General features: G+C 48.0%; 1 protein-coding gene across 7 annotated transcripts in view; it reads left to right on the top strand.

Moving 5' to 3' along the window:
• The window catches only part of CTNND1 (catenin delta 1), a 68,035-nt gene that overhangs the window by 40,527 nt on the left and 11,545 nt on the right, over window positions 1–15,963 (top strand). For 6 of the 7 annotated variants that reach the window (XR_014792507.1, XM_084859875.1, XM_084859857.1 and 3 more), the window contains 6 exons: window positions 7,155–7,618; window positions 8,189–8,372; window positions 9,287–9,404; window positions 10,279–10,432; window positions 12,528–12,596; window positions 14,128–14,255. Coding sequence is in view for 6 of the 7 variants with exons in the window: in XM_084859875.1 (XP_084716001.1) it covers window positions 7,155–7,618; window positions 8,189–8,372; window positions 9,287–9,404; window positions 10,279–10,432; window positions 12,528–12,596; window positions 14,128–14,255 (1,117 nt within the window). In the remaining variant the exon portion in view is untranslated. Of the gene's footprint in view, window positions 1–7,154; window positions 7,619–8,188; window positions 8,373–9,286; window positions 9,405–10,278; window positions 10,433–10,809; window positions 10,828–12,527; window positions 12,597–14,127; window positions 14,256–15,963 lie in introns of all 7 variants that reach the window. The other variant, XM_084859853.1, reaches the window with a different exon arrangement.

Below are 15,963 nucleotides of genomic sequence, written 5' to 3'. Positions count from 1 at the left end.
CTAGTCAGTAATAGACTGGATGGGGGCAAACAAATTGAAGCTTAATCTAGACAAGGCAGAGATGCTTCTGCTTGGTAGAAAGGAGTTCAGCCTTTCTTGGATAAGGTTACACTCCCCTTGAGGATTTAGGTTTGCAGTTTGGCTGTACTCCTGGATTCAGACCTGAGCATGGCTTCCCCATTTTTGTGTGGTGGCTAGGAGTGCTTTTGCACAGCCAAGGACTACTGCACAAACTACACCCATTCCTTGAGCTGTTTCAACTGGCCACAGTAATATCTGTCTTGGTTACATCTTGTTTGGATTACTGAAAAGTACTCTACTTGGGGCTGCCTCTGAAGAGTGCTCAGAAACTTTACTTGTTTCAGAAGCCTGCAGCCAACGCTATAGACTGGGGCCAATTATAGGAAGTATGTGAATCGTATGTTCCAACAGTTTCACTAGCTACGGGTCCATTTCTGGGCAGAACTCAAAGTGCTGGTTATGACCTTCAAAGCTGTATAGGACATGGGACTAGATTATCTGAAAGACCATGTTCTCTCATACAAGCCTACCTGGGTTTTTATGGACTTCAGGCGAGGCCCTTCTTTCAGTCCTGCCAGTAACTGAAATGCATTCAGTGTGGATGCTCCCAAAGTCTGGAACTCCTTGCCAAGGAAGACCCATCTGGTGAACTTTCTCTGGCAGGCAAATATATTTTTATTCAGATAGGCCTCTGGCTTCATTAGCTGACTTTATTATGTAAATATTGCAGTTGTTCAACCAACTTTTTAAACTGGTTTTTAATTGGTATTTTTCACTTGCCTGCTTTTATGTTTTGATATTTTTGTATTTTACTTTGTGTATTATTGCCAGCTGCCTTGAGCACCATTTGGTGGGAAGGTGGGATACAAATTTAATAAATGATGGCTGAAAACTCTAGGCAGATCATGATCCTATATAAACCTGCTGTGGCCAGTTGAGCTCACTGCTGCTGTGTGTGGCTGTTTGTAAGAAATTTGTTGGTGATCATTGTTTCTTGCGTTTGGCAAGAGGAGCAAATGATTAAACAACTTGCTGGTCTTTATATTATAATATAAAAGCGGCATTGCTTCCTGTCCAACATGGGACTGATCTGTGACCCCATCATTAACACTGTTATAAAAACTGCTCCAATAGAATCTGCACGTCTGGATTTTGACCTCTAGCTGGCCAATTGTGAAACTGCTGTGCTCAGAGCAGACTGATAAAGATCGCAGAAATCTGTGGAATCCATGTATTTGTTGCAGTTGGCTCCTCATCCCTGTCTCCTCAATTACCATCCTGACTCGTGTGGGGTGTGTGTGTGTGTGGTTTTTTCCCCTCCTTCTGTTCCTATGGAAGGTACCTAGCCAGATTGTATCTTGGCACACTTGTTCTGGAGTAAGAAACGTTTTTTAACCATGGTGACTTGGCAGTTTGCCCTTGTGAAGGAAGGGCTTAACGATCTTCTGTAAGTTCAATGCCCTCTAGCTCTAATCTGCCGTGAACGTCGCAGGAGCCACTTGTGAAGGTTGTGCTAAAAAGCATGCACAGAACATCACGCGAGGATATGGTCTGACAGTAAGCCACTGTAGAGCATTTATTCCCTCTTGCTCTCATGTTGTCACACAGGCTCAGGCTGGCTTTGGTCAGTTTGCTGCTTCTTTGATGGGATATAGGAACATGGAAAGTTGCTTTAGACTGAGCCAAACCCTTGGTCCATCTAGGCCAGTATTGTTGACACTGACTGGCAACAGTGGCTCTCCAGAGTTTCAGGCAGTTTTCCTAGGCCTACCCAGAGAAGCCAGGGATATGATCACTTTGATGCAGTTTCCCAGAGCAGCTGCAAGATCCAAGTGTTCTACTTTACACCAGGGTTTAAGAACAGCCCATCCATTTGAATTCACTGTACTGGAGGGGAAGGGGGTAGGGTAAGCTTAGACAAGTGTCTCTTGTATGCTCTGTGATCTAAGAGATTAGGACATGCAAGGAACAGTGTGTGTGGCTTCCAAAATACCCAGAACTATGTGAGTGTCTTGCATGAACAAGTTTCCAAGAGTGAAAGCAACTGTTAACTGATGTTTCTGCCTCTGGGAGGCACCTTGGGACTTGCTGCCTTGAACAGGGGTCTTCAAATGTCCTTCCTTCAGGGAGCACTTTCCATACTGGCTTGTTTGATAAGGAAGGAACTCAAATGTACCTGCCCTTTGTGTTTCAGAGGATATTGGATATTTCAGAGGATATTCAGAGGTGAATTTTCTGTTTATGCAGGCCATCCACCAGACTCTTTCTGCCACTGTCCGAAATGAACTGAATGTACACCCTAGAACAAGGGTGGGCCGATGTCAGGCTTTTTGTTTTCTACCAGCCGGAGTTTGGTACATAAGACATACATACACTCAGAGTTAAAGAATTTTGAGTCTGGGAATTTGTTTTTAGAACCAGAACTGAATGGAGCTCATAGTCCATATAGACTGAGGTAATCCTGTGTGTGTATGTATGCGCGTATATATATATATATATATATATATATATATATATACACACACACACACACACACACACACACCCGCTCCAGATTACCCCAATCTTTATTCATTTCAGCAATGTAATTTAGGGTGTGTTTGGGAGGGGTGTGTAAGAGTAATTTTGTTGCTGCTATTCTTAAACCATTGGGATCTACTGCAGATCACCCAGCGATCTAACAGTTGATTCTGCCCAGCTCTTGCCCAGAATAGATCCAATGCCCTTTTGCAGTGGTGCATTGCAGAGAAGAGGGGTAATAGTAGACAGTGCCTTTAAGGAAAGCTTGTTACCCAGCATATATATCCCTGATGACCTTCCTAGGAACACAGTTTGAAAACCACTAGGCTGAAGCTATCCTCTTGAACCATAGCTTGTTAGAGTGCATGAAACCAAAAGCTTGACATACTTCAACAAAAAAAGCAGCTTCCTCATTGAATGCAGATTGTAAAATGCTGTTGAGAATCAGAAATGAGACATCAAGGAGCCGAAAGCCATCCTTTCAGCTCACATGACACTGATTTCATGGGCTAATTCAAACTTGACTGTAAATCAGGTTGTTTTTTTAAACAAACTACTACAGCATATGCCCTGTGAATATGACTTAAAGTTTTTGGAAGCATGAGTTGAAATAAACAGCAAAGTAGCTATGGTCTTCAGCTTGGCTTATGTCTGGGAAGGCCCTTGGGTTCAGGACAAGCTCCTGCTTCAATCAAATAGTTGTCTTGGGCTCTCTTTCACTGCAGTCTCAAGTGCTAGGTTGCTTCCACATGAGGATTTATTGTGGCATTGCCACGGTTTGTTCACTCACATTTACAGGAGATCCACATGGCCTCTTCATTTGTTTGTAATCCTCCCTTGTTTTCCCAGCATACAACATTGCACTGTAAACATCATATAAAAACCTTAAGTTTAAAACAGAATAAAACCTGTATAGTAAATGTGTGTGGAGCTGTAATCAGTTCAGCAGCCCAATAAGCCACTATCCACGTGAAAACCTGTCCCCTCAAATAAGATAGAAGTGGAGTGATAAGGGCTCTGGTGTAGGCAGAACATACACAGAAAACACAAAGCATCCCCCCAAATAGTGTAGAAAGTCTTGTAATTCTGCTTGTAGCTTACAGGGGAAGAGTAGTGAATTCTGTCAGGAAGACCCCTAGACTTCTGGTGGAGGGTGGGGGACAGCAAAGAAAAGCAAGAGTCCTTTATGGCAAGAAACCGCAAAACTAATCTGCAGATATGGGTGACCTGAAAGTTGAACATTTGGTGTCTTGTGTGGAGGTACCTAATGAAGGTAGGGACTTGGCTTTTCCAAAGTTATGATTGCTCAGAACCTGATGGCTTCCTGGATTATTGATACCTCTGCTAAGCTTTTAAAGAATTGAGTGGGTTTTGGAAATGTGGCCTCTCTCATTCTGACACCTAAAGCAGAACAAACTCTGACTATGGTAACTGCTCTTCTAAGCATGAAATACTGAGTGTTCCTGCAGTACTCCAAAACTCTGCTTCAGTATTTGAAGATGAAAAAGGAGATTGGGGAGAACAAGACAATATTATGCAGATATTGGGAGCTGCCTTACACACACACCCCATTCCCCACTCGCCAGCCCACTATAGTCTGCCAGCAACTCCATGAGGTCTTGGGCAAAGGTCTTTCCCAGTGCTGCTAATACCAGCTTCTTTTTTCTAACCAGAGATGCCCGGGCCCAAATTCCTTCTTATTGCCTTATAGAATCAAGGTTCTCCCATCAACATAGGGTTCCTTGTTTGTTAAGAGGCCTCCCAGTCATGGACCAGACATATAGGACAATGCATGTGCTCTGCTACTGAGCTTATGGCTTCTCCCAAACAGAAAGTTGCAAAGGAAGGGACTCCTCCTATCAGGTCCCTTCAGCCCTATACTCATGCATACAAAACCACTCCAGATGGTGAGCGGAGGAGGCTTTAACTGTACTACTTTGGCTCTGCATATGCGTGGGCACAAATTACAGGTGGAGCAGATGCATGCTGCGCTTTTCCTGATAGCAGTCGGGGGGGGGGTGCTGGACTCTTTCTGAAGCAGTCTGCAAAGACGTACATCCCTGTTGTGGGTTTCTGTGTCATAAAGCAGAGGAGTAATTACTTTGGCAAAAGTGTCATGACTCGGTTTCAGTACAGGGCAGGCAAAGATTTGAGTGTGTGGCGCAGGTAGAATGTAAGAAGTCGGAATCAAGTTTGCTGTTCTTGGCTCCAGCGTACTGACATGGCTTTCTCCACATGCTCTTGACTGACTGTGTATCAACAGCTTTGCTAGCTAGCTTTAAACACATGCATTATAAACAAGTATGGAGAAGGACCCAGGGAGTAGGTGCTGTGTGCACTGATCAAGTTACTGCATTTAAATGAGAAGGAGGGAGAGGGACTAACTTTCCATGCATACACATTGCAAAAGAGCACAGCTGACCCTACACCCAGCTCCAGTAGGGCAAAATCTGTTTCTGGTGCAACGTAGTGTCCCCTCCTGCTGTTAACAACAGTAAGGTATTTAAAGAAATGTGGAGCTGTCAAGATAATGAAACGTGTGTGTGCCTGATCTCTGGAAAAGACTCCATAGCCCTATCTTTTTCTAAAGACCCTCATGAGACAGTTTAAATGTCTTCCGCAACCATAAGGACTTCAAGCCATATATACATGTGTGTGTGAGTGTGCTTGTCCCAGCTCCTATGCTTGCACATGAACCTGTACAAGCACATGAACAAGCAAAGCATGTTCAGTGTTTTGAATATCAAAGTTAGGGTGACTATATTCAGTGGGGAGCAAGGGTTCTGCCCCTATATGAGAGTGGAAACGTGGTCTGACTGTTGCCCTATAACTTTCCATCATTGCAACATGGTGCCGAGAGAAGCGTCTGCTGTTCGAGGAGCTTTTAAAGAAGCGGGATCGTCTCTGCCGTTCTTCCTTCTCCCCATCCCACTTCACCCTGCTGTGTTACTTCAGTTGCACTTTCCAGGGCTCAGTGTGTCTTGCAGTTCTTACCTCATGCAACTGCTCAGGTTGGAATTCCCATGGCTGAGCAGAGTGTCTAGCATTGGGCTTGCTTTCTTATCTAGAAGGGAGCTAGGGGGATTGTGCTGAGGCAGCTGAGGGGAAAACTGGTCTGGTATGTGTCCTCCCTCCCTGACAGCATTAACTGTGAGACAGGCAGAGATGCAGGACGCATCTTAAACCAGATGTAGGAAAACACGACAAACATTTGCTCTTAAGCAGAGATGTAGGAAGCGTCTTAAACCAGATGTAAGAAAACATGACAAACATTTGCTCATAAGCAGAGCATGTGTGTTTGTGTCTGAAATGCCCTGATGCAGCAATTAGTGTTACAGCACAATTGTGCCATCTAAGAAGCTGGTGTCCTTGAAATCTCACCTAAACGGAGTCTGTGCCTGGGTTAATTGGTGCAGGCATAGGAATATTGCAGAGTAGAAGGCCTGGCTGAATAAAGCATTGGAAGTAATCTTACAAATCTTGGTATGTTTGGGGCAGTGAGAGTAGGTTAGATGACCCAGGATATACTCTGGTTAGGCACGGATGGCACCAACTTGCCCTCTAGTGGCCAGTGTAGAATGGCAACTGAAAGGCATCTGACTCAAAAGGGGGAAACAGCTGGTTTGTTTCCAATCAGTGCTGGAGAAATCCCAAGTGACAATTTGATTTTTAACACTGGGAAGTTGTTCATCCTCCTTTAGGAACAGCAGCCTCCTCTTCCTGGGCCCAGCTTAGCTACCTGTGTAAGCTGCTGTCATTCTTATTGGCCACTGCTCATTCAAGCCCAACTCTGAGGTCAGCTGCTCACCAAGGAGCTGTGATCGTTTTGTGGCTCTGAATGCTTGAGCAGTAAGGGAGAAAAAAGAGCAAGTGTCTTCTCTCTTATATATTGCCAGCACCAAGAACAACATCAAGGTGACTCAGGGGCCTGGTTGCTTCTTGCTAAATGTCATTGACCATGTGCAAGAGGTTCTGATGTCCGCTCCTTCGCCACTGCTGCTGCCAGAGAACTGGCCATTAGAGCACAGCCCTTAAGACATCACAAGTGCTTTTGTTGTAGCACAGGGGTGTAGAGCCTGAGGCCCAGGGTCTCAATCTGTCCTTCTTGGGTTCCCCAGTTTCCACTCCCCCTTCCTCCAACCTTATCATTTAATGGTCTCGCAGCTTTTGTGCAGTTCCCCCCATCCTAAAAAGCCGAAATGCCTCTCCTAAGGCTTAGTTGCTGGCAGTAAACGCTTTAAGCAAAAATAGACTGGTATTTTGGCCCCGCCGCTTTGCCTTGGGCCCCACTCACCACTGGAATGCGGCCCCTGAGAGCTTCTCCAAAATGGAATTTGGTGCTTGGGCTGAAAGAGGTTCTGCACCCCCGTTGTAGCAGCAGTGCAAGTGGTGGTGATGTGCTGCTGCTGGGTCCCTGCATTGTCCTACCTGTCCTGGCACACCTGGGAATTTCTGTTGGTGCCAGGGGCTTATGAGGTGGGGCCCCTTCCTGGCCCTCAAAATCTCTTCTGTCGATGGATGAAAACTGGTCCAGATTCCTCTCCGTGGCAGTGTAAGCTAGTTCTGGCATCTGTTCTACTAACTGGCTGCTTTTCTTTCTCCCCTTCATGCAGGAGTTATGAGGACATGTTGGTGGACGACATGGCGAGAGACCAGTATTACTGGGCCCCGCTGGCCCAGCATGAGAGGGGCAGTTTAGCAAGCCTGGACAGCCTGCGGAAAGGAGGCCCGGCCACGGCCAACTGGCGCCAGCCAGAGCTTCCCGAGGTGATAGCCATGCTGGGGTTTCGGCTGGACGCTGTGAAGTCCAATGCCGCAGCCTACCTGCAGCACCTGTGCTACCGCAACGACAAGGTGAAGACTGAGGTGCGCAAGCTGAAGGGCATTCCTGTGCTAGTGGGGCTGCTGGACCACCCCAAGAAGGAGGTGCACTATGGAGCATGTGGGGCCCTCAAGAACATCTCCTATGGCCGGGACCAGGACAACAAGGTTGCCATCAAGAACTGTGACGGCGTCCCTGCTCTGGTGCGGCTGCTGCGGAAGGCACGGGATATGGACCTCACAGAAGTCATTACAGGTAAGGGCTGACCCATCTCAGAGGGGGAGTGGCTAAGAACATAAGCAGAGCCCTGCTGGATCAGACCAAGGGGCCATCTAGTCCAGCACTCTGTTCCCACAGTGGCCAGCCAGCTGTCGATCAGGAAACCACAAGCGGGACGTGAGTGCAACAGCACCCTCCCGCCCATGTTCCCTAGCAACTGGTGCATGTAGGCATACTGCCTCGGACACTGGAGGTAGCATAGGGGCATCAGGACTAGTAGCCCTTGATAGCTTTCTCCTCCAGGAATTTGTCTAACCCCCTTTTAAAGCTATCCACATTGGAGGCCAGTACTACATCTTGTGGTAGCGAATTCCATAGTTTGACTATGTGCCATGTTGAAGAAGTTCTTCCTTTTATCTGTCTGGAATCTCCCATTGATCAGCTTCATGGGATGACCCCGGGTTCTAGTATTATGAGAGAGGGAGAAAATGGTCTCCCTATCCACATTCACCACACCACAGCTAGATGTAGTCATGGAGGTGTGAGCATCTGAGCCCTCTGATGTGCACACTGAAGCCTTACTGTTGGTAATGCTCTTTGTTGCAGGGACACTGTGGAACCTTTCCTCTCATGACTCGATAAAGATGGCCATTGTGGATAACGCCTTACATGCCCTCACAGACGAGGTTATCATTCCACGCTCGGGATGGGAGAGGGAGCCCAGCGAGGATTCAAAACCCCGCCACATAGAGTGGGAGTCCGTGCTCACCAACACCATTGGCTGCCTTAGGTACGCTGGCTCTGTGTTGTTGCAGCTGGGGGTGCGTCTGTGTGCTCGATGTTCCACTGACGGTATCCTGTAGGCTGTTGGAGCACTGAGATTTGCCCGCTTCTTGAGAAGAGGCACTTTGGTGAAAATGTGTGGCTCTTTTGAGTTGCTTTGCTGGGAGGATGCACTGTTAGACTGGAGGGAGAACCTCAAATGTGGTTGATGCCTTCTAACAAACTGGAGGTGCAGTTATCCCTTTATTATTAACATTTTTGTAGCGCCTTATTTGCTAAAAAGCCATCAGGACAGCGCACAGCAATTCAAAACAATAAAACCACAAAATAATGAAAGTAAGGACATTAAAATCCATAAAACAATAGAACATTAAAGCATCTACATGATTTAAAAGGCTAGTTTAAAAAGATGCATCTTCACACCCTTTCTAAAAGCCAAGAGAAGAACTCCTGTTTGCCTTAATGTTGAATTCCAAACTGTAGGCCATTGGGGCCCTATAGGCTGTTGTCTGTCCCCCTAATTTCAGGCTGGGGTAAGGAAACGTGGCACAAAGAGAAAGAACAGGGTGACGCTGCTGGTCGCAGTAACTTTCTTGCAGCAGCACAAACTTGTGAGGCGCGTGATGGTGAGAGAGGCAATGAGAAAGCCTGAATGGATAGCATGTGACCAAAGGTCGCCATGGCAAGGAGGGTGGTGTGTGGTGTTGGCTGAAACCTCGGGGTTTATCAGGGTGCGTGTCGAGGACTGCAGAAGGCTTCTGCCATGTGATGCAGAGATCAACACCCACAGCTAGATATCTACCCCTCGCCCCGCTCCACCCCAGCACAGAGCACAAGTGGAAATTTGGCCTAAATAAGAGAGGAAGACTGGCAGTACCTGTGGTGTCCCCACCCCTCTGATGGTTTTCCTCCTTCCTGCAGAAATGTCAGCTCGGAGAGGAGCGAAGCCCGCCGGAAGCTGCGGGAGTGCGATGGGCTAGTGGATGCCCTTGCCTGTATTGTCCAAGCAGAGATTGGCCAGAAAGATTTGGACAGCAAGGTAAAGAGAGAGCGGAAGAGACAACGCGGTTCTTGATGCAGCAGATGCTGTAGGGCAGGGGTGTCAAACCTTTTTTAGTCCAAGGGCCAAATTTGGAGGAACTCTCAGTGGCTGCACTCCCCAAATGAAAAGGGGGCAGGGCCAAAAATACCAGCCTATTTTAGCTTAAAACTCGTATGTGTCAGTAATTAAACCTTAGGGGAGGCATTTCAACCTTCTAGAATAGGGGGGAACCTGTGCAAAGGCAACCGCCAGGCAGTCGGTGGTTGGGAGATAGGGGTGGGGCCAGGAGAAGGCTGCGTGGCTTTCTGGGAAACCTGAGGGGTCATATTGGGACTCCAGGCAGGCACGATTTGGCCCACAGGCCTGTGGTTCAACACTCCTGCCCTAGGGAATGTTAGGTTTACCATCCTGAGCCAATGCAAAGTGGGAACTGTACAGGAGAGCAAGATGGGGCTAACCCTGCCTGACTTTGAAGAAAGTCAGCCTGGTGCTGGAAGATGCCACCTCCCTCCCTCTGCCTTCATGCTCTTTCTCAGTCAGCCAGTACCAAGCCCTGTGCCTCCATTCATCTTCCTTTGACCCTGAGAATGTGATGTATGGATATAATTCCTTCCCCAACCCCTTGCAGCAGCACCTCCCCCCCCCAGCATTTTGCAGCCTCCAATCTCCTAACACAGCTGAGGGTGGGGAGGGGGGAGGTAGCTTGGCTCATTGGCAGGTGGGCTCCCCTTACTCTGAGATGACGCGGAACACTTCCGCTGCTGCTGCTTTCCCTGTCTCATGCTTGCTCTTTTGTGTTGAGCCCTTTGTGGACCTTCTGAACTTCAGTAAGTTTGATATCTAACTTGAGGAACTGTCCATCTTCTGCCAGCTGGTAGAAAACTGTGTCTGCCTCCTGAGGAACCTCTCCTACCAGGTGCACCGCGAGATCCCTCATGCAGAGCGCTATCAGGAAGCCCCCCTCGCTGCTGCCAGCAACACTGGTCCCCACGCAGCCAGCTGCTTTGGTGCCAAAAAGGGCAAAGGTATGATGCTTGCTTCCCAGCACCTGCCCAGCCTTGAAGAAGGGAAGGCGAGCGGGCAGGGAGAAGGAGTCAGCTCCTGAGTGCTTGTCGACCACCCTTGCCTTCCTTGAGCAAGTGGCTGCTTTCCACAGAAGCATCCTGTAGATGTGCGTGGCCGCTTTCTGGCTCTCCTGCTCTTTATCTCTCAAGATCTCCATGACTTGTATGGTTGGTGGGCTTTTTGTTTGGTGTGTCAATCAAGGTGATGGATGGGCCCTTCAACTAATTTGTGGCCTGTTTCCTCTTCTCTTTGCTTTTTTCTTCCAAATGGCCTGTGATCCTGCTGGCATCTCTTCTCTCTTGCCTCCCTTCTTCCCTGTCCTTCTCTCCGCCAAAAGACGAGTGGTTCGCAAGAGGTGAGTTAAGCTTTTCTTTTCTTTTTTGGCATGCTCGTTTTCGGGAAACGTGGGACGCGGCCAGCTTCTGCCCAGTCTCTGCTGTTGCCACTGCGGCTGCTGAACCCTGGGTGGGGATGTGTGCGTGTGTGGCAGCCTGTTCCTGCTGCTTTGTCCTTCCTTGGGAGAGGACGACCTCTCTGTTCTGGTGCTTGTGCTCTACTTGGAAAGAGCATCAGAACAACCAACAAGGAATGACTGTAGCGAGGACTAGTTTTAAACTCAGCGCACACACCGCGCTTTTTTAGGTGTGAAGGCGAAGATGTGGAAAGTGTGAATGCAAGAAACCTGCACGTCTCATATGCAAGTGCTTGTCAGGGAGCCATGTTTGGCTGCTGCTCTGTGTGTATGCTCTGTGACAAACATGGGGTTGCCTCTGAACAATGTGAGAAATGATCCATACGTGAAATCTTAAGGAGAATAATGCCCATGAAAACAGCTAAGTAACTTTCCTGTAGTCTTGCCTGACTTCTGCAGGGTACCTTTTTTATTAGCAGGTCTTCTGCTGACTAGAAGAGTTCCAACACCCTTCCTAATTCACTTATTCCAGGGGCTGGGGTGTGCGTTGACCCCCAACCTTGACTTATTCCCTGCCATCCTCATTACTGCTCCTGCTACTTCTAACAACATTCCCCTCCCCGAAAAACGTTAGTTTAGAAAAAGAATGTCCTTGAACAGAATGAATCCTGCAAATTCGAGGAACTCCAGCTTTGCATTATTCTGATCGATTTATGCTGGGAGTTCTTTTGGGTACCAAACCTGCTCCTGCTTGGATCTTCTCCAAAGGCATTGCATGCTGCAAGTTTGTGTGTGTGTGTAGGTGGGAAAAGTAAAGGAGCAGAGAGCCTTTCCTCTGAAGAGGAGTGTGGCAGCAACAACTGCTTGAGGGAGGGGAGCATTTGCTCTAATCCTGGTGCTAGGGTGGTGTGACTGGTTTGAAAAGGCAAGACTTCAGTCTTGTATTGCTTGATAGTGGGGAAGGGCTGCTGGTCTTACTGCTTCTGTGGCGTTAGAGGTTTTGAATGAAATGGAGAGCGAGCCTAGTTCATTGGTAGGTTACATGCTTTGCACCTGGGGTGGGCAAATTGTGCCCCTCCAGATGTTTTGGTCTACAACTCCCAGCAGCCTGAGTCAGCATATCCAGAGATGAAGGATCATGGGAATTTCAGGCCATGACATCTGGAGGGTCACAAGTTGCCCACTCAAGCTTTGCACATATAGGAAGTCCCAAATTCATCTCTGGTTAAAGCAGCCTTCCCCAACCCGGTCCTCTCCAGATGAGTTGGACTACAACTCCCAGCCAGCATGGCCAAGGATTATGGGAGTTTCAGTCCAACACATCTGGAGGACACCAGGTTGGGGAAGGCTGAGTTAAAGGATCTCAGGCAACAGAGATCTCTCAGATGTTTGGAGAGTCACTGCCAGTAAAAGCAGATGATACTAAGATAGATGGACCATTGGCCTGGCTCATAATAATGTAGCTCTTTCTATATCCTAACTACAAGTGGGCAGATACAAATCTCCCTTTCTATCCTTGCATCCATCCTTAAGTAGAAAAGTCTGTAGCTTTAACAGGGAGGTTGCATTTCCCCCTGTTACTGGGTATAGTCAATACAGAAGGTGTTTTTGCTCTCCTAATGCTGTTTGGTCTCTTTTTCAAGGTAAAAAAACGACTGAGGATCCTTCTGCTGATATAGTTGACTTCCCCAAAAGACCAACCCCTGCAAAAGGTATTCTTCCCATTCTTTTTATGTCTCAGTGGAAGTGTGCATGCTTTGCGTGCAGAAGGTACCACATTCAGTCCCTGGTACGGTTAGGTAGCTGATAATGGGAAAGATCTCTACTTCAGACCCTTGAGCCAGGGGTGCTGAACTTCTTTCAGCCTGAGGGCCAAATGCAATTTCAGAGAAGCTCTCGGGAGGCTGCGTTCCAGCAGTAGTCAGGGCCGAAACCAAGAGGGCCAAAATCCCAGTATATTTCAACTTAAAGCTCATACTGCTAGCAATTAAGCCTTAGAAGAAGCATTTCAACCTTTTAGAAATTGGGAGGGGGGGGGGACCCACACAAATGCCAGGAAACCACCAAATCATTGGCTGTGAGGGGAAAGGGGTGCGGCTTTCTGGGGAACACCAGCAGGCCAGATTGGGACCCCAGGCCTGAGATTCTGCATCCCTGCCCTAAAGAGCTGTTGCTGGTCAGAGTAGACAATACTAGGTTAGTTGGATAAAAACCTGGCGTGGTATGAGGCAGCTTTGTATGTTCATAAAAGGTTCCTCTCCCTTCCCTGCTTTTTGGGGGGCAAGGGTTAACTTGTTCTTCAACTACGTCATCTCCAGCGCGGCTTTTTGTCATGCATTCTCCCACAAGTTCAGCTTTAACGAAGGCAAAGGACATGAGTCATGCGCTGTTGAGACATGTTTTTTATTGGGGGTTGGGGTGGAGATGCAGATTTTTCGGCTTCAGGAACCATCCCAAGTCTAACAAAGGTGTGGCATGCAGGTGTGCTAGGAAAACAGCCAGCCTCGCTCTGTGGCCTCAGTTACCTGGCCTAAAGTGTGTGACTGTGGTGGCAGCAATCCAGTGACCATCATTGCTCCTAAGAGTGTGGAAGAGAGCCTGTTTTGTGCCCAGCGCAGCATAAGCAAAGTAGGAGGCTGGATGCACATGGCTGATGACTTGCCAAATCTGGAAATGCAAAGTGCTCTTCTGTGTGGTGCATTGATATAACTATTCCAGGTCTGAGCAGGTAGAGTGTGGCTATTCCAAAAGCCACAAGGAAAGGTGCCTTGGGTCCAGAGCCCCCCACCCCACCTTTGTGGAGTGGTATTAGATAGTGGCTTAGGATTCTTCTTAAGACCAGGGAAGCAGACTGAACAGCTTAAATGCCTCATCCAGCATTAGACTCTCTTGTATGCGCATTCTTCTCTCCCCCTGTGTGTATTTATTTACAAGGTTTCTAGGTGACCTTCATCAGAACTTCCAGGGTGGTTTACCAAAGCAAGCTATAATACATAAAATAACACTTTAAAGGGGAGAAATGGATTAGGAGGTCTGGGAGAATAAAAATGTCTTTGCCTGGCAACGAAAGAATGAGTATTGGCCCCAGGCAGGCCTCCCAGGGGAGGGAGAGAATTCCACAAACAGGGTGCCACTATTGAGAAGGTTCTTTATCTGTCCCCCCACCTTATCTTGGATGGCGGGGGCTTCTAGAAGAGAGCTTGGTAGGCTTTATGTATAACTTGGATATGTATCACTTCCTAGGTTATGAACTCCTCTTCCAGCCAGAAATCGTCCGCATCTATATCTCGCTGTTGAAGGAGAGCAAAACCCAAGCCATCTTAGAAGCCTCAGCAGGAGCCATCCAGAATCTGTGTGCTGGCCGCTGGACGGTGAGTGACCACACAAGTGATGCAATGACTGCAAATTGGATCCCGTGTGTAGATTTTTAAAAAACAGCAACAAAGGAGTTGGAATTAAGGCAATGGGCGAAGCAGAAGAAGGGCCTGTTTGTGCACACAGGGGTGGAAGCCCATGTGATCCACCCTTATATCCTGAAGCATGTTGAACCGGACAAACTGGCGTAAACAAGTATTGTCCATTTAAGGTTGGTTTTGTTCCCGTGGATGGGAAAAGGCGGGGATGCCCCCTCCCCCAAAAGCTGGTAAGGTTTCCTCAGTGCCAGGGTTAGGTTGCCCCCTCTTGTCATCCCCACTTTTTAAAAATCTTTCTGTCCCACCATCTCCTCTTAAAGCAAATTCCAAAAACACCAGGAGGTTTTGCAGGGTTGTTTCATTTTTTTTTTAAAACCACACGAGTTCATGCCCCGCTCCTCGGCCAATGCAAAGAGTTGCTGGGGGTGGGGGGTTGTTTGAACCTCACGGGGTGCTGCTTGTTGCTGTGGCAGGGCAAATGCAAGTAGTGGCAGTGGAGAGACTTGGTCTCATGTGTCTTCCATTCTCCAATGAGGTTAACATATGTGGCGGTTCACTCAAAAAGAACTGCCTGGCTGGAGCAGACTGGAGATAGTTCCAGTCCAGCTTTTGTGTTTGCACATGCTCTTAAAGCAAGGGTGTTGAGCTTCTTTCAGCCCAAGGGCCGAACCCAAATTTGGAGAAGCTCTCGGGGGCCACGTGTCAGTGGTGGGTGGGGACAAAACTAGAAAAAATGCCAGCATATTTAAGGTAAAACTCTTAGTGCCAGTAGCTAAGCCTTAGGAGGGGCATTTTGGCCTTTTAGAATGGGGAGGGGGACTGCACAACATTTGGGAAACCACCAAGATCAGTGGTCAAGAGAAAGGAGGTGTTGCCAGGGGAAGGGGACGTGGCCATCCCTGGACAGCTGGGTTTGGCCTGCGATCCTGTGATTCAACAGCCCTGCTCCAAAGTAAAATCCCTGCTTTTATCGTATGTTCTCGCCCAGTGATTAAAGCCCTGCTTGCAAGCCTTCTGAAAGCGAGGGCCTCTTGGTAGGCAACAGAAGGAGGATTTCTGGTACATAAACCCCATACGCAAGAGATGGAGCTGTGTGCAGATCTGTCTGTCTCCTTCTCTGTTCTCTCCTACCCTCTGGTGCCTTTAGTAGTCACTCCCAAGTTTTCCCTGGCTGTTTCTCTGTCGTCCTCCATCTCCCCCCGTGTACATGCCATCCTTATTCCCCTTCCACCCCTTATTCCGCTTCCACCCCTTATTCCGCCTTCCTTCTCTAACTTTAAAAGGCTGCCTGGGTTGGCTTATTCACAGGTGCCAAGAGTTGCTTCTAAAGGAACCATGGAGGGCATCCCAGTGTTGGGGGATTTCTTTGTGTTGCACTCTGCAGATGTAGTAGGAAGTTGCTCAAGGAGGGAAGAATAATGCACCAGATATTGCCCTCTAATGAGGGCATGAAGCAAGTTGCTCAGGAGATTTAGGGGGCGTGGAAGGGGAGGGAAGGGAGAAAGCAAGGATCAAGCATCTCTTCTTGGCCCCTCCCTCCCTTGTTTGAGCAGTCCTAGCATGCACGCAAGTCCTGGTCTCTTCCATGGTTAGCAGGTCCAATTTTTAAGGCAGCAGCCATGGAAGAAGTCGGAAATGAACCACCAGCACTTCCATGGCTGCAGGA

The sequence above is a fragment of the Heloderma suspectum genome, chromosome 1 (genome assembly GCF_057233095.1).
Source record: "Heloderma suspectum isolate Gila_16-S chromosome 1, 16-S_ref, whole genome shotgun sequence".
Taxonomy (NCBI): domain Eukaryota; kingdom Metazoa; phylum Chordata; class Lepidosauria; order Squamata; family Helodermatidae; genus Heloderma; species Heloderma suspectum.
Note: the sequence above shows the minus strand (reverse complement) of the source record. Positions and strands in the feature narration are given on the sequence as shown.